Source organism: Cygnus olor, chromosome 22 (genome assembly GCF_009769625.2).
Source record: "Cygnus olor isolate bCygOlo1 chromosome 22, bCygOlo1.pri.v2, whole genome shotgun sequence".
NCBI classification, from domain to species: domain Eukaryota; kingdom Metazoa; phylum Chordata; class Aves; order Anseriformes; family Anatidae; genus Cygnus; species Cygnus olor.
In genome coordinates, this window is record NC_049190.1 from 10608 (window position 1) to 33941 (window position 23334).

Here is a 23334-nt window from a genome sequence, read left to right on the forward strand (position 1 = left end):
TAGGACAAAAAAGGCCGGGAGATAATAATAACGAACCCAACGTGGCCAACGGGAAGCTCAGAGCCCAACGACCACAACTCCCGGCATGCTGCGGGACAAGACGCTCCAGGCGGCCTGATACTGCGGACACGGCGGAGCCAGCGCCGGGCTTCCCGACCTGCAGCCCGGCGCCCGCAGACCCGCGCCTGCTCCGCAGTGCCGCCCCCCCCCGCCAGCGCTTTCCCTCCGCCAGCCGCTCCGCCTGCAGTACCAACATCTCGCCAGCATACGGCGGCAGATGGGCGTCGCGGAGCCAAGAGCGCGTCCGCGTCGCTGCCCCGCCTGCAGTACCGCTTTCTGGCCAGGAGGCGGCGGCAGAGGGCGCCACCGCTCCCGTGCCAAGAACGGTAGTCACGGCTTCGCAAAGCCTTCTCTCTTTAATGGAAGCAGCGAGAAACATGTGGAAAGCCACACGTGAAAACGGCAGAAAAATGCACCCCGCGCCGTCTCGGGGAGGAAATGACTGTCCAGAGCAACGTGCCGCTCTTGGCGTGGAAGCCGAGCGGCTACGCGGAACTACACTTCCCGGCATGCCCCGGAAACCAACGTGACCGACCGGAAGCCCGGAGTCCAAAGACCACAACTCCCGGCCTGCTGCGGGGCACGACGCTCTCAGCCGCCGACTCCGCAGAAGTCCCGGAGCCCTCAGAGCGCTCCCAGAGCAGCTGCGCGGCCCCCCCCCCAACCCGTTCCGTTCCACCCCCCCCCCCCGCCCCGGGCGGAGCGCCCCGTCCCCCCTCCGCCATTCCTCCATCCGGGGGGAACAGTGACCGTCTGGAGCCAGAGCCTGCAGGCTGAAGATGGAGGAGGAAAAAAAAATAGGGAAAAGGGAAAAGGCTGCAAGAAGAGAGGGGGGAGAGAGGGACAGCCAGCCACCCAGAGGGCTATAGAGAGAAACAACAAGAGAGGGAGAAGTACGGCGAGATTAAGAGAGAGAAAACAGGAAGAGCCAAAATGTACATCACTTGCTGAAGGCTTGCAGACTGTAAACTCGTGTCTGGTTTCAGCAAAAAGGGCTGTTCAGAGGTGACAATCTTACAAAACAGGGCTGCAGATCCACTGCTGCTCCGGACTTCTACAGTGATCAATGGCCCACACACAACACTTCAGCAGCTGTGAAGTAAGACTCATGATCAAGTTTTCATTTCCATGTGTTTTAATAAGTTAACAGGTTCAGCCATTACACAGCAATGGAATTCTTCAACATTTACAAAGGTGCAAGAACTTCATTCATTTACTCTGAATTAAGTCATTTTATTTTCATCTCTTAAGTAACTACACAGTTCCTATTTTTGTTTTCCTTTAAACAATCTGGGGTTAAAATAAGCCACCCAGAAAGAAGGTATTAAAGTACAAAAAAAATAATAAAAAAGCACACAAAAGGAGGGGTGCTAATTCAGATTCAGCATGGGTATTTGGTCCAGTGCCTCTACAAGCAAGGACAGGTGGTACGGAGCAGTTACGCTTGTAGAAAGAGCTGTGATTCTTACACGTAGACAAAGACCTTTTCCAGAAGTTTGACCACCAACAGAACTGTTACTCTATCATTACACTCACCATGAACTAGGGGCAGGGAAGGGAGAACAAGGCAAAAGACTCCAGAACTCGCAAATACCATCCACCCAACGGTCAAGCATCTCTCCAGCTACCCAGTAACAACCTCTCTATATGATTAGCAAACAGTAAACGAGAGTAGCTGTCACATGAAGCAGCATCTCTAAAAACAAATCGAAAAATAAAACAAAGAACACTTTTTAGCATACACACTGACATACACACAGATCTAGTGTAGAAACAGGACGTGCCCCTTACACTCACATCGGTGTGAAGTTTTCATGACACTCCCCTCCCCTGAACTGCTTTCCAACCAGCTGGAAAGAGTCTCCACCCTCTCTCGCCCACTTCAGCCAAATCTGCCTAAAAACCCATCCTCAACTACAAAAGCATTTTGAGGGCATTCGCAGGTGCAGTATCTAGATTGTCTTTCTCAAGTTGACCTCTGGGGAGGTATATCAGGGTTAGAAATATTTCATGGATACCACAGAGGCTCCTAAGGCCATTCTCCCGGCCCACTAACTGACCCTGTCCATTCACTTTGCAGTGTGATCGGTATTCACAGAAAACACACCGTTCACAAGTACATGCAAACACATATGCATGTATACAATCCCTCTACCTTTGGATTGTACATGCTTGAACCTCCTCTCCAAATCACGGAACCATAGAATGTTTTAGACTGGAAGGGACCTCCAAGATCATCTAATTCCAACCCTATCACCTGACAAAGAGTCCCTGTCCTACCAGGCCTCAGTCAAGTTCTACCACATTAAAGCCTACAGTACCCCTCCCCCCCAGAAACGAGGTTTTGCAGTCCCCTTCATTCACATGTATGTTTTTTCTCTCTCTTTAATAGGCTACAGAATCACAGAATACCCTTTGCAGGCAGATGCTAAGGGCTTTTCAACAGGAAGGTTCTTAAAAGCCTTACCAAAACAGGGAGAAAGGGTGTGTCCAGACAACTATAGTTACAAGCATACAGCTAGAGCAATCTGTTTTTTTTCAAAGAAGTGAAAATACATGGTATATGTAAATCCTAACTCTATTCAGCTAAAACACCAGGGAGAAGAAAAAAAAGTATACTTTGGCTTTATTTAAGTCACTCTTTCTACTTGCATAGCCAGCAATGAAACGTTGCATTTGGAATATAGGCTCACATAAGTAGGCTGAACTCTTTCAGAAGCATCTCTTTGTTTAAGTCCACCGCTCTGACACTCCTCTTCCCCCACATATCTGGTCAAGGATCAATTTCATGAGGTGCAAATATTGAGCCTGCCCTTAAGACACCAATGGCAGATCTTTTGAGTCCAAAAAGTTAGATGGCAGCCCATGGTGCACACTGTTGTTACTCTGGGGTCCCAGTCCTTATGAAATACCACAGACCCTGCAATGGCACCAAGGCGAGGGCATGAGTACCCACAAGAAGTTAAACAGGGAAAAGCTGATTTCAAACACCATTTCTTTTGTTTTAAAGCAGAAAGCACAGGCAGTGACTGAATACAAACAGATTTTTTATACATCAGTTTTATGAGTGAAAACTCCATGGGACCTTCTCTACAGTTTCTGCAGACCAGAGACTTCCATGACCTTCCCCTTCCTTTTGAGAAAGTTAGGATATTAGGATACAAGAATCGTTTCTCAGGCCGATAATCACATCTCCCCTCAAGGTGGATTTGTTACCATTCTTGGCTTCAGTAAGTCAGGAGATTCACACATGCTCACATAGCCAGGACTACAAAAAAAACAGACACTTAATACTTTGGAAGACAAAACTAACCTTGCACGAGAGAAAGGAAATCATGTACAGATATGAAGGATGGATGCGTTAAATCAGTAACGTACCAAAAGTAAAATACTCCAAGTGCACACAGTTGTGCCATTCTCCCTTGCCCCACTGTCCTTCAAACACCAGCTTACCCAAATACTCTGAAAAAAATATTCTGCACTCAGAGAAGATTTTGTAGGAAATCAAAGGCTACAATATCAGTCCTACACTGTAGAACTTTGAGGAGCAATGATGTGGCAGAAAGAAAACATAAGCAGATGCAGGAATTAATGTTTGGGGATATACTCCATCTGAACTTGACAATAACCCTTTCCGCTGCAAGCCAGATATCTACAACAAACTTTCATATCCAATATACTGCCTGTGATAAAGAGCGCCACCAAAAATTCAAGGGAGAATACACAATCACTATTGTGCACCCTGTGTACCATTCATTCTATGGACAACAGTGCAGGATATTCCAAATATTTCCGACAGGTCAAAACTCAAAATCAAAAATAGTAATTCCATTGCCACTCATTAACAGCCATATCCTGGAGTATCCCACAAAGTGGGAACAAGTTCAGTAAGGCCCATGGATGTATTCCAGGAATTGCCCATCTTATGCAGCTAGAAAAAATTCCTCAGTCCCCTTAGGCTGGTGAGGAACTCTAGTTTTGGCTTTACTTCAAGCTTTCCTATCGCCTCCTTCCTGCAAGGTAGAGCAAACTATTCTAGTTAAAAACTAGCTAAGTGTTTACCAGAGGAGAACCTCACTGACATTTTCCAGTGACCCATGCCAAGAAAGGCAGCACTTGCTATCCCTCACAGCCCTTCTTACACACACAAGTCCCAAATTCACATTCCAGAAGTACAGGTGGGAGCCCTGGGCATTTGCCAGCAGCAACTCCATGCCAAGGTAGCTCACACTGCTCGTGGTTTTAAAGAACATGTGAATATTAAAATAGACTCACAGAAGGTCCAATTATAAATCTGTAACTGAAAAGCTGCTGGCTCTTCCTAAAGTTCCCTTCAGTTCAAACAGCCATTTCTAATGCAAGGTTTCACAGCCATCCCACTAGAGAAGTGGCGCTGTCTAGGCTCAGCCAGCACATTTAAGAAAGAACAACGACAAAAAACAGAGTGTCAAGTAATGTTAGTGACAGAGCGATGGTGCAAGAGAGAACACCAAACTGGAACCAAACCCTCTGGGAACTGGGGCACTGGGAACAAGGGCACACCTGTGAATGACAGTGCCACGGATGACTCCCCAACCAACCTGGAGAAGGAAGGCTACAACAAACCAGCAGCTGGATCACTAGAGGCCAGCCACAGACTGCCAACTTCCAGAAGTGGTACAGCAGGAACTATTTACTTGCATCAAGGAAAATGATTTTTGGTGAGAAAGGGCAAGCACTCTGACATCTGTAGTGCACAATGCAGCTCGCAACTCAAGACATAAGGGTCTAGCCACAGTACCATATGGACAAGTAAAGAAACAAAGGATAAACTATATGAAAGAGCTTGGGGATAACAGAAAGACTTCCAAACCAGAAGAAATAGATGGAGAAGTTCCTGGTCAGCCAGCTAGAACAGTCCCATTTATCTGGCATGTCCAACCTTGTAGGGAACATACAGTTTCAGAATGAGAATCCTTTCTTCTTTTGACATACATCAGCACTTTCAATCCAAGCCCCAGGTGACTCTGGCCTTCCCAACTTCCTGATACTTTTGAGATGCACTCTAAAATTCCTGCCTGTAAATTGTTTCACAACGGCATACCAAACACATTCCAGTCTTTGGAAATAGCACATGGCCTTATCAGTAACCCAGGATTTGTCCTTCTGAATAACACAATGCATTGTATCACAAACAATTTCAGAGTACTACTACTTTTCCAATTGTGTTGCATCTTAAATGAAGTATAGCAAGAGCCCCCCACGTCAGGAGGTATTTTAACAGGAGAGCAGAGCTAAAGAACCCAGCCAAGCTTACATGATCTCTCTACCATATTTCTTTTCCTCCCCTTTGACCCATTTCCCTATCTCTACAGCTCTGCAGAAAAGCAAGAGCTTCCATTCAAACAATCTACTTTAACAATTAATACGCATTTTTCTAAGGAGTGTTGCTACACTCATCCAAACAGGGCCTCTTGGGATATTCACAATGCACGTCTTTCAAGAGACTGGAAAAACATTCATTTAGAAGGGCAGTTTCCTCCTGTGCAAGCAGCTGATTTTTCCCCCCATGCAGCTCTCCCTCAAAAAACACCCGCTGCAGAAAGGTCCACACTTTAAACATAGAGGATAACATTTTCTAGAAGGAGGTTAGTTCACATGCCATCAAGAAAGGCTTTTTACTACAAGAAATGCCTTTCATCAGTGAAAACATGTAAGCTCCTTACTCATTACACCACACAGCCTCAGGTTCCACATCACACTGCCCTTTCGCTAGCATTGCCACGTTCCTCACTATTCATCCCCAGCACGTCAGTCACTGGAGTTAGAACCGCTAAAGAGAACTACAGAACTGGACCATAGCCTCTGTTTCCCCAGTGCCCTACCAGAGATGGCCCTAACCACCTACAAGGACAACAGTTCCACTTGTACAGGAAGATGGCTGGTACAAATATGTAGCATGGCCCCTTCCCCACTCCAGAACATAGATAAAGAAGCACCAAAAGCAGCAAACAGATGTTCTTGCAAGGACTTGGTCTTCTACAAAAACTCATCTAGCGGTTAAGGTTTCCTCCTTCTTAGACTCCTTTCTTCATCAGTATAGCACAGAAAAAAGGCACCCTCCACACCTTCTGAAACGGAGACCATTCCAACAGCTGATCTGGGTGGGGAACAGCAGCTTGTTCTGCTCACAGCACATAGCCCAGGAATGCACACATCATCCCACACCACACCTCAGTCACGTTACAGCCTCTGCATCGAGAAGGAGCAACAACAGAATGGCCAGCAACTGCACCATTCTCTCTCAAGAGCAGAATGGAGCAAGGCTACATTCCGCAGCTCTTGAAAATGCAGGTAACTTGGCAGTTTCTCAGTTTTTAACTCTGAGGCTGTCACTTGAAAGGTCCCAGGAAGCACCTAGTGAAGCTGGACAGCTATACAGAGTCACTTCTGCAGCTCCTGGGAACCCCAAGGGGATTAGCATGCCTGCTGGATTTTTTTGGGGAGAGCATAACAGTCAGAGAAGGCTGTGCAGTCTCAGCCCTGGGTACACTACCTTTGCTCCCCAAACAGTGTAAAGCACTGGGGTGTCTTCCCTCTGCCAAGGTTGGAAGGAACTGGACTGCAGAACTCAGATACCATGGAGTGGGAAGACAAAAGACTAAAATAGGATTTCTGTATAATCTTTCCAACCAGCATCTCCCTCCTTCAGTTCTCACCTGTTGTGCTGTCGTTAGCTTTAGGTTTGGATTTAGACTTGAAGGAGAAGCGTTTGATGAGGCGGTGGGAGAAGCTGCCGGCTTTCTTCTTGCTGGCAGAACTAGTGGTGACATTGGACAAGTCATCATGTGACTGGCTCAGGCCGGCTTCCTTCTGCTTGGTCTTTCTCCTGAAGATGAGCTTGGTACCACTCCGAAGAAAGCTAACTGCAAAGACAGAAAAGAAGGAGATGGAAACCACAATGGTATCCTGCCCTGGCAAGTCTCAGGGGCAACAAATGCACCGTGTCATTTGGCCACTCTCATACAAGAGGCAGGAGACCTCTTTTGGCCTGAGCAGCAAAAGCACACAGCAGGTCAGCAAATCTCAGCTCCCAACCTCAAGGCAAAGTCTACATTCAGGGCAGACTGCAATACCCACATGCTGTTTCACTAAACGCTGGCACGTGTCCTGTATGTAAACGTCCTTTTATGCAGCAACATCCTCACTTTAGCAGAGTCATGGAGAATTGTAACTTAAAAGGTAAAATTGGTGTGAATGGAAAATGAGTGGGAATGTCACAGTGTGGAGACACCAGCAGGAACACACAACAGGGAAAAGGCATCTCAGACTAGACTGTCTCAAGAGCATCCAGATTAGTTGGTCATCAAGCCCTCAGCACAGCTGCCTGTACTTTCACAAGCTGTCCAAATCTGGAGAAAATTAACAGTGATGGCTCCAGGTGATAAACCGAGGCAGGACAGGATGGAGATGCTGATAACTGCCAGCACCAAAAGGGTACAAAAAGGCATATCCAAAACCTGCACATTATTCAATGCTACAGCAGCATTTCCTACAGAAAAGGGGTTTTGTTTTTCTTCTTCCTTCTTTTCCCTGCCCACCATGTCTCTTGTGAATCTGGGCCAGACACTTTTTCACCCACTGACATGCAAACAAAGGATCAACACAGTTCAAACTGTAACAAGGTACAATACCCCCCACCCCCCCCACCCCCAAAAAAAAAAAAAAAAAAAAACCTGCCCCACTCTCATTCTGAGAAATTGAGATCTGGGGCTCACTTTTGTTTAGTAGCTAGTTGTAACTAGCTGTAGTTAGCTGTAACTGTAACAGCTTCAAGCAAACAAATCCAAGGCATGCAGTCTGCCTAAATGATGCAACCCTAGAAACTCCAAAAAAACATCTCAGTCAGGGCAGACCTGCCCCACAATTTAAAATCAGGGAGTCTGTGCGGACATCCTATGGTGTAAGAAGAGCTAGCTACTTTGATGCTAATGGAGAAATAGGGAAGGCATCGAGGTCCACACAATCTGCTATTGGGCAGCCTCTGTTTCTGTGCCATAGCAGCATCAGAATTCGGAGGAGGAATCACTATTTACAGACATGGGTCTGACGTGCAAACAAGGGAGTCAAAACAGGGTCTTGGGAACATGCAAGCTACAAAGGGCTTCCACCTAAGACAGCACACAAACCATAAAGCGTACAGGAACCGGGTAACTGCATAAAGGTGTTTGAAACCAATTCAGCAGGGAGCATAGAAGATATGTGGGCTCTTCCAGGGCTCCACTGGAAGCCACTCTTCACCGCCCCAAAAGCTGGCTGCAGACCCTTAACTCAGGGCAGGGAACTCAGCTGTCACTTTGTCCTCAGGCACAAGCTGACATTAGCTACTGTACACTAGTTCAACCTCACCTTTGTGATCTTTCAAGCTCCTGGTCTCAAGGGCTCCTGTGGAGCCAGTTTCAGATTCAACATCTTCCATGGATGGTCTCTCAGAGATGTCTGATCGCGTTGTCTCATCCAGCTCCTGACTGGCCCCTTGTCCTGATGGCGACGCTTCCAGCAGCTGTGACGATTCAGTGGAATCATGCATCTGGTCAGCTGCACTCACCGCCCCAGAAGCCCCATACACTGTGGCCTCCATGGATGCAGCATAACCCAGAGAAAGTGCCATTTCATCTTGAGCAATAGGTACCTGGAGGGGGTTAAAAAGTCAGACAGGAAGGCAGAGTCTAAAGGATTGCATTTGTCTCCAATTCTGCTCATCAGTGCTAAAAAAGCACAGATGTGCAGCGGTCACTTTTTGCTGAAACATACTGGAAGATATCTGATTCCATGGCATTTTGCAGCACTTCCCTCTCTCACATAGGAAAGTCCCAGGATAACTCCTTACATTCTCCATGAGGTTCCCAAATGACTAATGCAAAAGCTTCCCTTTCTGCTGCCAATGCTTTGTGAACTTCCATTGGCAGCTGCCCTGCAGACTGGTGAGGTACCTTTGACGGGAAGCAGCGACAAAATGCAAGGACGCAGCAAAAAGGCTCTGCTGAGCAAGTCCTCTGTGCTGGTACTTTTCCACACCATTCCCTACAGAATAGGGTGGTTTTACACAGACATCCATAGAAATAGCCTCCCAGACAGGAAATGGAGCCCCCTAACTGCCAGAGACCTTTGAAACTCCCGAGATGATCAGCGTGCTACGTTTTGTTGGGGTCTTCTTTGCGGGCTTGTTATTTGTCTCAGTTAGCTGCCTGATTGCCGTCTCAGCCACCGGATCCAAGCCATTAGGCATCTGGCTGTCCCCTGAGCAACAAGAGAGATACCAACACTTGAAGTAGCATCCTTCAGCACAGGGAAGAGGTTACTTGCTGACCATGATGCTTTTAACAGGCAACTATGTGTAAGTGAAGGTAGAGAACAGTATTTATTACAGACTTGCCCAAACAAACTAAAAGAAGAATGCTCTGTAGAGCTCTCAAGTCTTTCAGGCACCTGTAAAGTTTGAAGTTCCTAAAGGCATATCATTAAAATACCATTCCCACCTCCCACTTAAGAAAGATTTCCAGAGACTCCCAGGAGGTCTCACAGCCTCAGCCACAAAGCATCCAAAGAGCTGCAGCATTCTATTTCAGAGACAAACAGAGATGCCAAGTACAATATGACCAAATCTCATTGGCTCCAGATAACTTAAGGATGTTCTTGTCAAGCAAGGAAACAGCCATAGTCATGGACCAGAGAGCCACGGTGGAATTTCTTTTACCTGCCCTCCTCCTTACCCTCTTCACTCAATCACTCGGACTTACTCTTCTGCAGCAAGTGCAGATGAGTTCAGAGACCCACATTCAGACAGACACTCTTCAAGAAAGGCTAAGGAACATCATCGCTCCAGTAGGAACTTCTGACTTGCAAGCACTTACTGCTACTGCTGGGCAAAAGGCTGCGAGGACAGCTGCTCTCCAAAAGAACCGTTGTCTTTTTTTCAGTCACTTCCACCTTGGATGGTGATCTTGAGGGTGAATCTTCATGGTGAAAGACAGGCAGAGACAACAGTAAGTGGAGATGAGGTTTAGGCAACTTCATCACCGTATTGTGCCCCATCCCTCCCTCCCACCCCCCGCAGAGAGCCTGCAGAGTCTGCTGCCATGAGGCTTTGCAGCACTGAAGTTGCAAGAAGCCTATTGGAACAAGACATGCGAAGCACCCCTGTCACAAGGCCCTGCTTGTGCTGTTTCCCAGCCCTGCCTCACAGAATATCCAGCACCACATTAACCAAGACTTCAAACAGACACTGAGCAGCACCAACCACTAGCAAGCAAGGTCAACGTGTTTTCAAGCCTGCGATCAGTACATAGAGCATAATTTATTTAGCAGTGATGAAAAAAGAGGAAGAAAGCCAAAACACGTAGCACAACATCATGCAGAAGTTATGCAACACCAGTATACACAGGTCAGTCCTGCCACCAAAGATGTCAGAGAGGCTTGTCCCTCTCACAACTCTCCCCAGCTGGGCTACATCAATTCCCTCCCTCAAGGCTACATACTAGTCTCCAGACGGCCACAAGACATTAGTAACTGAGAAGCCAAAAGCACCGCCCACCCATCCAATACTTAAGGTGCGAGTCCACAACAACCACAACATACAATGGCAAAACAGTTTTACTGCTGCCTGCGTAAACAGACTCGGGAATATACCCCACCCCACCCCACACCACCTTTACAAGACTCCTGCCTTAGGGCAGCCTCACCCAGCTTGCAGTCGGCCTTGGGCCGGGACTGAATTGTGGTGACAGTAGTCACGATCGTGCCATCAGGCATGATGGTCCGGTCCATCTCCACCTTCTTGGTGGGGGTGATGCTGGTACGCAGAGATGTGGCGTGCTGAGCATTTAGAGATGTAGAAGAATCCTGGTATAGCAGCTACAAAAGGTAAGACACAGCTCAGAGGGGGCTCTCCTCCTCTCAGTAGTAAAGGCAGGCGATATGGATGACAAGAGCTACCCCTCCAGGCACCAAGGAGCCATTCTCACTACAATGTCAGCCAAACAGAGGAAAGCTCAGGGACTAAGGCCAAGGTGATACACCTCCTCAGCCTAGGTGTCTGTTGGTCCCCTGCAACAAGCGCAGGCCTAGCAATGCTGATTTCCAGCTAGAGCCTCGCATTACAAATATTTCCAGATCATGCATTCACAGAGCTTGGTTGCCCGCTCACCTCCAGTACGATGGTAGCTTCAGCAGCCAGTGACTGCCCAGCTCCAGGGGCCAGAGAGCAGATCTGTCTCCCGGATGGCCGTTTGCTCAAAGGATCAAGCAAAAGAGTAGTATGTGCCAGCAGCACATCTGCAAGAGGGAAGAGGAGAAAAAACAAACACCACACAACTTCAGCACCTCAGACCTCTCACAAGCTCCCTGTGCTTTTGGAAAGTGGTCCCACAGGCCAACAAATCAGATCCCCTTGGCTCCAGTAGCTCCCAGATTAGCAGAGGAGGCTATGCTTTGCACAAATTAACCACATTAAAGAACCTGGGCTTTTGTGGCCTCCTTCAAAAATAGGTGCTGTAATTAGTCCCTAGCTGACTAAAAATCACAAGACTTAAGAGCCCTTTGCACTGTTCTTCCAATACCTGGGGGCAAATATCTGCATCCCACTCACTGCTTCTAGGTTAGAAAGTGCAGGCCATGGGAACCTCCCAGGTACCAAAAAGGTCACTAAGAGCCTTTAACTAAGAACAACAGACTTGAGAGTTACTTCACCCAGTCAAAGGCTCAAAAAAAGTTGGATACAAAAACCCTGTGCAGATATCAGATATAATCCTGTTCATAATACATCATAACTACAAAGAAGATCCACAGGCTCAAAGCACAGCAAGTCCCTTAGGCCTTTCTGTCACCTTGTCTTAGAATCCATTTTATGGCTTCCTGTACTTACCTTCACCTCTGCCACTGTTCCCCAGCACCTGTAGCTTCAGCTCCTTACTTCTAGGTCCCAACTCACTGTTGAAACAAAAATAGATAGGCTGCTATTAGGCAGTCTTTGCAAAATTACCACAGAGTAAACAAGACTATTATATATTTTCCCTCCCACAAATCTCACAACCCTCATCATCTTTCCAAAGCTCCTGTAAGTGTGTATTATTTTGGAGGACACAATAAGGGGCAGCAAGCAAGAAGAGGAAATCTCAATTTATGTCCTATGCAGGGCTGCACAGGCTGTCAGGGCAAGTTAAGATGGCAATCTGTCTGGAAGGCAGATAACTCCAGGGCAGGCCTCATGCTCCCACACTCCCCATGATCAGCACTTCTGTCCATCCAGTTAAAACACACACTGTTCAGGGAAGCAGGACATAATATGCACATGAGTTGGGGCTGATCACTGGAACTCACAGACCAGCACACAGGCAGCACAAACACACACCACCCTACTGTACAGACATCACCTCCACACCACCTGCATCAGTTACTGCAGAGTGGTAATGACACCCAGAGACTACGCCAGTCTGCCTCCACTGCAACAACCAATAGACCAGCAGGCACTTACAGAACGAGCTCCTCATTCCACTCCATCTCCGCAGCAGTGCCGGCACTACCAGCTGTCACTGGCCTCATCCATTTCTGCTGTGGGGGACTGTCTAGCTCTACGACACAGCATATCTCCTCAACTCCTGCAACAGAGAAAGCGAGTACATGTGTACCTGTCAACATACGGCAGAGTTTAGTGGACACGTATGCATATTTCCATTCAAAGCCACCCAAAACCTCCACGCACTCTAACCTCACCATTTCTGCACTTCCCCTGCTTCAGATGAACCATGTTTTCAGGCTTACCTCCCTTTTCCTGGGAGCCCAAGTTCAGCACGTGAAGATTCCGTAGTAAAAGCTTTGAACCTAAAGGGCCTGCTACTACACCGGATGGGGAATCTCGAGTCAATTTACTGCTGGATACCTGAGGAATGATGAGAGGAAGACTGACACCTTTGACATTCTCTTGTCAGCAGACAGTGGTAAGACACACGGCATTTGTGCTTGCACCTCCCAAGTGCTCCTCATGGGAATACCCACAAAGCCATCCAGAGATGCTGCAGGCCCCCCAAGCTACAAACCTTCAGTTAGCCCCCATCTTACTTAAGATATGAAATTTAAGGCAGACAGGAAAAGAGACAGACAGGAATGAGCTTGCTGGCTACTAGAAGTGGAACTGAAGATGCCTATACTGCTGACGGTCTGTCCCACTCTAATTCTCCCTGCTTCCCATGCCACAATACCCCAGTTCCTATGACGGCACAGCCAGGGTTGTGGCTGTTGCTCAGAAGTGAGACTTAGCCCTCGGATTCCTGCCTAAGTCTCAGCCCTCAGAAGCACCCCAGTGCACAGCGTTCAAGGCATGAATATCGCAAGGAGAGTCTTACCACACCAGTTCCTGCGGTGCAGGCTTTCAGATGTACCATCAAGGCTGGCTGTGTGCTGACAATGGTATCCTCAATCAGATCCTTTATGGTAGACAGACCCACACTCCCATCATTCTTCTCTCCACAAATCAAAAGGAAACACAGGAATGTCATAACGAGGCAGATACATTTTCTCCTTATACAGGTACAACTGCCTCTCAAGCCTCTACACAGCCTTTCTCCCAGTAATACCCTCCCATATGCTCTTCCTCTATCCTGTATGCCTCCTCCTCAGTGCTTAAGCTTTGCTGTAATAGCTGCAGGCAATTATAACCTGCATGAACTGCATGAACCAAACTGACCTTTTACATCTGTAGTCCATCTATTACAAATTTTGACAATAAAGCCTTCAGAGTTTGCCACATCATCACTGCCTCATGAGATGGTACTACCACACCTTCACAAGAACAGCTGAATTCCTACATCTACTCAATGTAAGGCAACAAGGGTGTCAATAAAACTAACAAACAGAACTGTTTGGGGCACAGAAGCGCAAGCACATTGGTGTTCAGCTCATCAAGTCACTAATACCTATAGCTTCTGCACACTTTACAACTCCAAAAAAAATACCCCAGCTCGTTTTGCAGCTACGCATTTGGCAAAAACAGCAGGAGAACCTACATAGACTGAAAGCCTTTTTTGCTACACAGACTCTATTCAGAGTTCAGATGTAAAGAGGAATTCGGTGAACAGGCATCACTACTGCTTCAGCTCTCTTAAGGATAAACTATTAACATAGCTGAGCTAGTATTGATTCCAGGGTGAAAGAATCCCCTCCTTGCCACAGAAGGGCCACAACACTGAGCTGTCAAACTCTCTCCTTTGCAGCAGCCTTCTTCCTGTCTGCACACTGTTTCCACCCCTCCTGCCCTTCCTCTGCTTGAGTCCAGTTTCCCCATTTGCTTACCTCACGAGGTTGAAATCTTGGAAGAACTGACAGATTCAAGTCTGGTCTGTCCTTGAATGTCCATGACACCAGGAGACCCTCATTCTGTATCTCCTCCAAGTGGATCTCCACCTGACCCAGAACAAATATGCAGTCAAGAACACTCTGTTTTTATCAGGCACTTTCTACCCTGTTTCAAATTCGGCAACACAAAGGGCCCCACGCCAGTCCGTGCAGCAACTGAAGACAGCAAGTAAGAACGCACGTGGTCCTGGGCCTCTGAGAATAACGAAATGCAGAAGTTTCATCACTTCATACTCAGACCCAGCTTTCTCACTGCCTTTGGAAGCCCAGACGCCAGTCAGAGGCGAAAACTATGTTATTTCTTTGGTCAAAGACAGAGCCTGCAGGACAATCTGAAAGAGCAAGTTGGGTACCAATACAGGATATTTGCTGAGCTACATCTATTAACCACCACCAAACATACGCACAGCCATTTGTAAGTCTCTAGGAGACGATCTGTGCCTGAAAACTCATCCAGGTCACCAACAGTCTGCAACAACAAACCAGACTGTACAGCATTCTGTAGTTCAGTTCAGAAGTTCCGCACCCACGCAGAAAAAAGGCATCATTAATACAGAAACAGAATGACAGAGGAAGAACTCCTGACTCAGCATCTCTAGTAAAAATAGCGTAATGAAATTTAACATAGCTCAAAAATAACTGAAAGACAAGCAACTTTTGAACATTTTTTTTAACACGAACATCTAAGGTCATCTGTTGAAAGCAACAGATCTGGGACACAGTAGTCAAATAACTAACCGACACGAGGTGTACAAAAGAGCCAAGACATTTGGGACAAATGGTACTTGAAGTATTCTGACCAGCAGACATACATTTCACCACGCAGCAGCAAGATCTCGATTAGAATACTCCATGCAATTTCCTACAAGAATGATCAACACAAAACTTCAGGAGGCACAGACAAGGAGACCTAGAAAATTCCAGTGAGTAGAGAAGCAATTTGACCAGATTTGACAAAGACCACCTAGCCTCTGCAGACTAAGCAAAGATGAAGAAGTGATGGCAACTGCCAGCCACAACTAGATCAGCAGCAGGCACGCTACACACCAAGGAAGGAGAGAAGCTATTCAAAGGAATGAGGAACAGAGCCACAAGAAGAAACCATCATGATCTGATAAACTTACTTGGAAAATTTTAGTAAAGCTTTTTGAAAGTAAATTAATTCTATAACGAACTTTCAACTGTCTGCAGTAGCATTGGACTGGCCTCTACTACTCCACATTTACTTCTGCTTCCACTGTCTCTGTGTATAGTGTCAAAGACCAAGCAATATCCAAGCAAGATACCACCAAGAGCAAGAACCCCTTCTGCATGAGGGGAAAACAAAACTCTGGAGAAGCAAAGCCAACCAGAAAGAAACTATGGAGTTAGCACCCACTTCACTTTCACAGTTTATTTTCCAGAAAAAAACATCTCTATCTCCAACATTCAATGCAGAAAAGATGGAGTGCTGATCGATGCTTGGCTGAACATGAGCCAGCAGTGTGCTCAGGTGGCCAAGAAGGCCAACAGCATCCTGGCTTGTGTCAGGAACAGTGCAGCCAGCAGGACCAGGGAGGTGATCGTCCCCCTGTACTCAGCCTTTGGTGAGGCCGCACCTTGAGTGCTGTGCTCAGTGTTGGGCCCCTCACTACAAGAAAGACACTGAGGCCCTGGAGCGTGTCCAGAGAAGGGCAACAAAACTGGTGAGGGGTCTTGAGCACAAGTCTTATGAGGAGCAGCTAAGGGAGCTGGGGTTGTTTAGTCTGGGGAATAGGAGACTCAGGGGAGACATTATTGCACTCTACAACTTCCTGAGGGGAGGTTGTGATGAGGAGGGGGTCAGTCTCTTCTCTCAGACAACCAGTGATAGGACTCGAGGAAATGGCCACAAGATGCGCTTGGGGAGATTTAGATTAGGTATCAGGAAAAACTTTTTCTCTCAAAGAGTAGTCAGGAACTGGAACAGCCTGCCCAGAGAGGTGGTAGAGTCACCTCATGGTGTTCAAGAAGCACCTGGACAAGGTGCTACGAGACATGATTTAGTAGCTTAGTGGGTAGTATTGGTGACAGGAGGATGGTTGGACTAGATGATCTTGTAAGTCCTTTCCAACCTTGTGTTTCTATGATTCTACGAAGATCTGAATCACGAACTTGTGAATGTATTTAGGGGAGTTCCTGACATGAAAATTATTTCTTACCATGGATTTTTTTCTCCCACACCAATAACAGGACAAAACAGTATTTGGACATACACGCAGGATGTGTCTTTCCCTATCCATTGCACTGCAAGGGATTTTGAACTCTGGACCTTTGCTTTTTAAAGAAGTGCTTAAAAACATTGCCACTCCTCGAATCTCTCTGATCCTGGATTTTGCTACAGTGACGTTCCATACCCAAGATCTGCAGTATAATGCTCAGTAAACAGGACTCAGCACATTTATCAGGAACATTTGCCTCCCTGCCAAACATTAGCAATACCTAGATTCTCCTTCTAAAACAAGGCCTCCTTCCTCCATCAGCGTAGGGCTAGGTAAAAGAACAAATTCAATGGCAAACCTTTTACAACCATTACCTGAGCCTGCAGCAGAGACAAAGTGACATGATACGTATCCACAGAAACAGCAGCTGGGGACTGCTGCGTTACAGAGACAGGGAATTTCACGGCTTCTGCAGACAGATGGCAGTAAAGCACCTATAGAGAAAAGAAAGCAAATAGGTTTATGTCCTTGGTAATAAGCAGAAGCAAGATGGCAAGACCTATAAAAGCAATAGGTAAGGTTGACCCATTGTGGCAAGGAAACATCAGGCTTACTGTCAGCTCCAGTTCTGTACTGCAAATCTGCCATTTAAGACTCCATACAAGAGGCAATAAGGATGTATCAGTGACAGAAGCTCTCTTCTCTCCACTGCACTACCCTGATATTCAGATTCAGCATCCCTACACCTCAGCTCTACCCGCTCTTGCAGAGCTCACGGATGTACAGCCCCAGAGCTGCAATCTCTATCACACAAGTGTTGGCAGTCTCTGTAGAACATGCCATCAGTCGACAGAGAAACCCCACATGCTATAATTCAGAACAGCAAAGCCTTACCATGCTGCAGTCCGACTGGCCTTTGCACGTCACACAGCTTATATTTGCTGCTGGTGGTAACTGAGGACCCTCTTCAAATGTGACTTGCACTGAACTCTATGAAAATAGAGATCCGTTAGTTCCCGCTGGTCACAGTATCCCAGGCAGTTTCAAAGAAGATAACCAAGTCTAACATAGGGCCCCAGGGACATTCTGGTCCATTTCCGTGAATCCAACCAGCACAGAGACATCCACAACACAACTCTACCCTCCCTGATTCCTCTCAACACAGACTCCAGGCAGCTCTCCCTGTGACCAAGCCTCTAAACTGAAATGCTCAATGGAGAAATGGGCCACTCCCCACTGCCAGCTGACAAGCTTTTGGACAATGGGACCACAACTCTTCAACCCCTAGCCTCCACTGCCTCCCCATACCCAGCACTGAAGAAAGGGCGAGGACAGCAAAAATGTAACTATCCCTCACTGTTAACTATCACCCCAGCCTTCACATGTAGGCTAAAGTCCCTTGCAGTCCTGTACTGTCTTGGGCATTTTCTCATTTCATAATAGTTATACCAGCCATTTCCTCTTCTTGCGAGCCTCCTCCACCAGATCTGCATGTTCACCTTCCTAGGTCAGTCCAGAGTATCAAATCAGTCCCTTCTCTCCACGACCAGAGGACTTCCCGTCTCACCATAGCCTCACCTCGTCAGTACGCTTTCTATTTCAAGAGTACCCAGAACTCCGGTTTCATGCTCATCAGTTCTCTTCTTTCTTTCATGTGCCGGTCTCCTTCCCCTTTCCCCATTAAGTTATCATCTGAGTAACACATACCTTGCCCATACTTAAGCTCTCCATCCCCAAGAACACTCTGCCAAGCACAGCACCCAGAAAGCTTGCAACAAATCTGTATCAGAACAGGCATCATCTCACTTCTTCTTGGTCTCCTTGCCTCTCTCCTTACAGCTCCTTCTCTCTGCTTGGTCAATCTAATCACAGAACCATCTAGGTTGGAAGAGACATCCAAGATCACATAGTCCAACCTCAACTAACTTATCGATAGGGCAGTCTATTCCAATGTCACAGATGACCCCAATACAATCACAGCTCAAACCTGTCAGGGAGGCCAAGACTCCAGAGGACATGCACCTTGAAAGAGGCAAATACGCTCCGCAATGCATTACACTTCACTTCTTGTTACAGGTCCCAATGAACTCACTCTAGCCAACCCAAGAGCATCCTCTCCCCTCCATTTTCATCAAGCACCAACGCTGGTCACTTAACTGGACACTGTTCACCAGTCCCCATAGACTTTTCCCCATAGACAAGAACAGGGTGGGGGGGGTGTCACCAAGTGTCACTCATGACAGCAGGTCCCCTCAATATAACAAACACTGCGTAGGAACAAACATGCTTTCAGTCACAAAATAAAGAGCTGGCTTCGAGAACTCTAGACCTGCAGGATCCACAGTGTTTCAGCTTACACATAATAAATGAACCAAGCATATCCTGACATTCAGAAGTTTTCCACAACGAAAGGAAGCACCTTTTCAGTATGTAGACCTCAAGTTCAACACTGGACCTGACTATTTGCACAACTAGGGTAAAATTGAGAAGAAAAGGGATGGGAAAAGGGAGGAAGGAAGGCAAAAGAAAGTGTTACAGCAGCTGATGTTAAACACCAGGTCAAGATTCTTATATCTTACCCGACTATCAAGGGCATAGTCTCACAGTGCACAATCTAGTCTTGTTTAATTCCAGACAAAAGATTCAGTTTCAACAGCCTGCAGCACGTAGTCCTACAGCAACCTTATACAGTACCACCTTCTCATTCTTGTACCTCATCCTGTAAGATCAAGTACATCATCTAACCAATACCTAACTGGACTATAACTCACAATCAGTCCTACCTTATCTCATAAAAGTCAGGCTTGCAATACAGATGACTTCTGCCTTTGGTATACTTAAGGGACTGTTTGCTAATAGATTACGAAGAAGGTGTCTGAATTTGTTTCAAGTAGCCAGTAAAAGAAATGGAACACGAACACAACAACAGGGCCAGTCGTGTTTTTCCCCTCCACTTCATTAAAATATCTTACCTTACTTTGAAAGGGGCACCTTCTCATTTTCTCTGTATTCAACAACTAAGCGCAGGCAATTAAGAATAAACGAAAATAAAAGACAAAGAATCCATGCAGAAGGAGCAGTCAAATTCACAGAAGGAGGCATAGCTTATAGTTTGATAGTCACCTCAATCTTTATCCATATGTCTGGCAGATAAACTGCATGTTTGTGAAAAAGTCCCATTTTTTCATGAACTCTTGGGAATAAAATACTTCATCTATCGAAAACCTGCCAGAGGATAAGCTCATCCTAAAACCAATGTAAAAAACTCTGTTCTCTGACACCATCAGAGCCTAGACAACGATATAAACATCTATTTCCCAGTTTCTAATTTTCTAAATACTACTTAGAACTACTACTTACCCAACTAGATCAAAGGCAGAAAAGAGGCCAGATGCCACTGTACTTCTCTGTTAAAAAGCACAATTTCACTTACTACAGGTAGCAATGAATGAGAAACTACGCTAACTTTTCCAAGTCAATCTAACAAGGCAAAAATGGTGCCATACATAGAGTGGAAAGAACTTAAGGTGGAAATGCAAAAGACTGAATGCAATTAAACAAAGTAACAGTCAATCTGTCAATACCAGTGGCAGTAAGTAATACCTAGCTTTACGGCAGGGTCACTGGTACACCTCAAAACAGGAAGACAACTTATATAAGACAAAAAAGTTATCATTTGGAAAAGGTCAATTCCCAGATCGATCTGAAACAGGCAGAAAATATAATCTAGAAGGTAAAACCATCAGCCACGTAACAGGTAAGCAATCCTACACAGACAACCCTTTTGCATTCATTCCTGCACAATACTTATAGAAGCTGACTCTATGTATTTTTAATGACAACAAAACTTGCCTTGAGACAAACTACACTTCCACGTAGTGGTCAACCGGCTCCCCTTGTAGAAGTTTTTTTTGCCTTTTTTTGCAGGCAAAAGCCCTTGCCTTGCCGATAACGTGAGCTCCTGTGAAATTACTTCCTTGTGGAAGGGAAGACCTAAGGTTCAGGCCCCAGACCATTTTAAGCAAAACGTGCTGCCGAACACCTACTTCTCAAAGTTTGTAAAACCACATTATGCTCACATTTAGTTACACACCGCATCCCTCAAGTACAGAAGACAGCAACACACAGCAGCCCAAAAGGAGAAGCTGGCACACTGAGTGTTTGCCAGCACAGCTCAGCCCAGACCACAGGGTCCCTGACTGGCAGCCCGTTAACGGAGGTTTCCTCAGAGCCCGAGGACAAAGGGGTCGAAGCCCCGGTCGACCGAAGCCTGAGTACCCTTCTCAGCCTCACGGTGATGACTCCGGCTCCCCCGTCCCCCAGCTCGCGGCCAACACGACACCCGGCCCGGCCCGCCCGGGTCCCGCCGCCCGCGCCCCACCGTACCCCGTGCCGGCGCGCCTGGCTGTTGAGGGCTCGCACCCAGGCCCGCTGCCACTGCTCCCGCAAGGACCGGAGGGCGAGCAGCGCAGCGAGCAGCGCCCGGGCCCCGGCCTCCTCCGCTGCTGGCGTCCGCCGCCGCCGCGGCGCCCGCAGGGCCGCCGACCGCCAGTACTGGAGCAGCCAGGCCGCGACGGTGAGCAGCGAGGCAGCGAAGAGCAGCACCAGCGCAGTCCAGCCCGGATCCGGCCCCATGGCGCAGCGCCTCACGGCGGGCCGGGAGGCATGCCGGACGGACCGCCGCCCGGCCCCGGCCCAGCCGCTGCCGCCTCCCTGCAGGCGCGGAGAGGAGAGGATGAGGGCAGGGCCGGGCCGGGCCGGGCCGGGCCGCGCCGCGCCGCCCTTCCCCCAGCCCCGCGGCGCACGTTGGCCAGGCTCGGCCCCCGCCGCTCGCGGCCGCCGCCCGGCCCCAGCGGCGCCCCGCGGCCGCCTGCGCACAACGGCGGCGGGAGGCGGACCCCCCCCCGGCCCGGCCCGGCCCGGCCCAGCCCGCGCACGGCGCCGCCGTTCCCGCAGCCAGGCCGTGCTCTTCCGGTGCCGGAGCGCGGCGGAGCGCTCGCCTCCCCGCGGCCCGGCGGGGCAGCCTTTGCCGTAGCATGCAGCTACCTTCTCCGTTCCCTGCCTTCCTCTCTGGTGCCCGCGGGCAGGTTCTTCACCCGGGTCCGCACGGCCTTAGCCACCGGCACATCTGTCCAGGCAACCTCGTCGCTGCTGCTGTGAGCCTTCTCTTCTGGCAGCCTGAAAAAGCAAGGCAAATGCGGTCAGGACAATAAGCTCCCTGACAGCCTGTCTCTTGATTAAAAACACCTTTCTCTGAACTACACTCTTTTTCCATCTGTGCTGACTGACACATTCGCCCCAGGCATGCGGCACATCACCCAGCTGGAATCTATTCAGTTACCTGCTCTTAGCTCCAGCCAACCTTACCGTAGAGGGACAGCAGCAAATGCTTTCACCTCCTTTTCTCACAAGTCACGTTCCATGGGGGCACTTCCCCCATGCTTCCCGCTGCTACATCTGCAGGAAGATCTCTGGCCAACCACTCTCTCTGTGCTGCAGTTTCTTCCCTTGCAGTAACACCTGTCTGCCTCAAAATTTATTTAAGACTCAGCGACAGTTTACCAGCTTTTACATAAATTCAGTAGACAGCAGACCAGAAAATGCCTCTTTCAGTACAGCAGCAGCTGTCAGCCCAGAAAAAGCCATCGGAAACCATCTCAGGTCACCAGGCTTCTTGTAAACACAGACATAGGGCAAAGGAAAATACTTCTTGCCACTACCAGACTTTATGCCTCTGCTGCATTTTCACCCCCTGCTCAGCGACTCACATCTGAACACAATGTCAGTGGGCAGAATCAGGCCTGTCCTGCCTTTCCAACATATGCATTCACCTGAAAACCAGACACCTGTTACGGGTTTCCTGGCATAGAAAGACCTGGAGTAAATTTTTCCTTTTTATTTTTTTTATTTTACTTTTTCTCCCCCAGCACTTCAGGAAATGCCTTGGGCAACAGCCCCGCAGCCCGCTCTCCGTCGCTCGCTCTTACACAGCAAGGCGGTGCCGGGTTCGGAGGCGCTCCCCGGGGAGCCCGTTAACCGCCACGGGCGGCCGAGCAGCGCGGTGGCGGGCAGGGACAGCGCTGCCCAGAGGCCGCCGGTCCCCGCCGTCCCTCCCCGCGAGCTCCCTCCGTCTGACGGCCGTCTCCGACACCACCCCAAGCCCCCGCAGCTCTCCCCTGCGCCGCCGCCCGCCGGGGCCGCGCACCGCTTCCCCACGCATCGCCGCGAGGCGGCGGCTGTGCCCGGGGAGCCCCGCTGCCGCCGGCGCCCCCCGTCCACAGCGCGGCCAAGCGCATAGGACCGCCGGGGCTCGCCACAGGCAACGCCGCTGACGGAGCAGCCCCTCGCAGCGCCCCGCCGACGGGGCTGACCCGCCTACCGCGGGGGCAGAAGTGACGTACCTGGCGGCGGAGCCGGGGCGGCGCGCGGCTCGGTAGCGCCGAGGCAGCCATGGCGGTTGCGGGCACTGCGGGAGGAGCCGAGCCGGGTGCCGGCCCCCGCGCGCGGCGCTTCCCTTCTCAGGGGCGCGCGTGGCCCCGCGCGGACTCCAGCTGCGGGCACAGGCTCCTCCGCGCGCCCTTCGCGTCACCGAAAGCGGCGCCGACCCCGCTCCCGGCGCCTGAGCGGGGTCCCGCGCCCGTCGGCGGCTCGTGCCAGGGCCAAAGATGGCGCTTCCCGCGCCGGAGGAGGTGCGCGCGCACGCGGC

The 23334-nt window shown here is 48.8% G+C and overlaps 1 protein-coding gene across 7 annotated transcripts; it reads right to left on the bottom strand.

Moving 5' to 3' along the window:
* Positions 1 to 1177: 1177 nt before the first annotated feature.
* Positions 1178 to 23164, bottom strand: C2CD2L (C2CD2 like). Of its 7 annotated transcripts, none has more exons than XM_040534476.1 (15): positions 23030 to 23164; positions 21675 to 21806; positions 17523 to 17618; positions 17003 to 17122; positions 14386 to 14496; positions 13440 to 13556; positions 12859 to 12976; positions 12572 to 12695; positions 11963 to 12027; positions 11246 to 11373; positions 10749 to 10953; positions 9954 to 10055; positions 9206 to 9339; positions 8449 to 8731; positions 1178 to 6965 (listed from the first exon to the last, which is right to left on the bottom strand). In XM_040534476.1, exons 3-15 carry the CDS (start codon positions 17523 to 17525, stop codon positions 6748 to 6750), a joined length of 1728 nt encoding a protein of 575 aa, XP_040390410.1. In that variant the 5' UTR covers positions 17526 to 17618; positions 21675 to 21806; positions 23030 to 23164; the 3' UTR covers positions 1178 to 6747. The 7 variants fall into 7 exon arrangements, with proteins under 7 accessions (XP_040390410.1, XP_040390411.1, XP_040390409.1 ...); XM_040534477.1 differs by lacking the exon at positions 23030 to 23164 and adding an exon at positions 22616 to 22986; XM_040534475.1 differs by lacking the exon at positions 23030 to 23164 and having other exon boundaries at positions 21675 to 22986.
* Between the last annotated feature and the right edge of the window lie 170 nt (positions 23165 to 23334).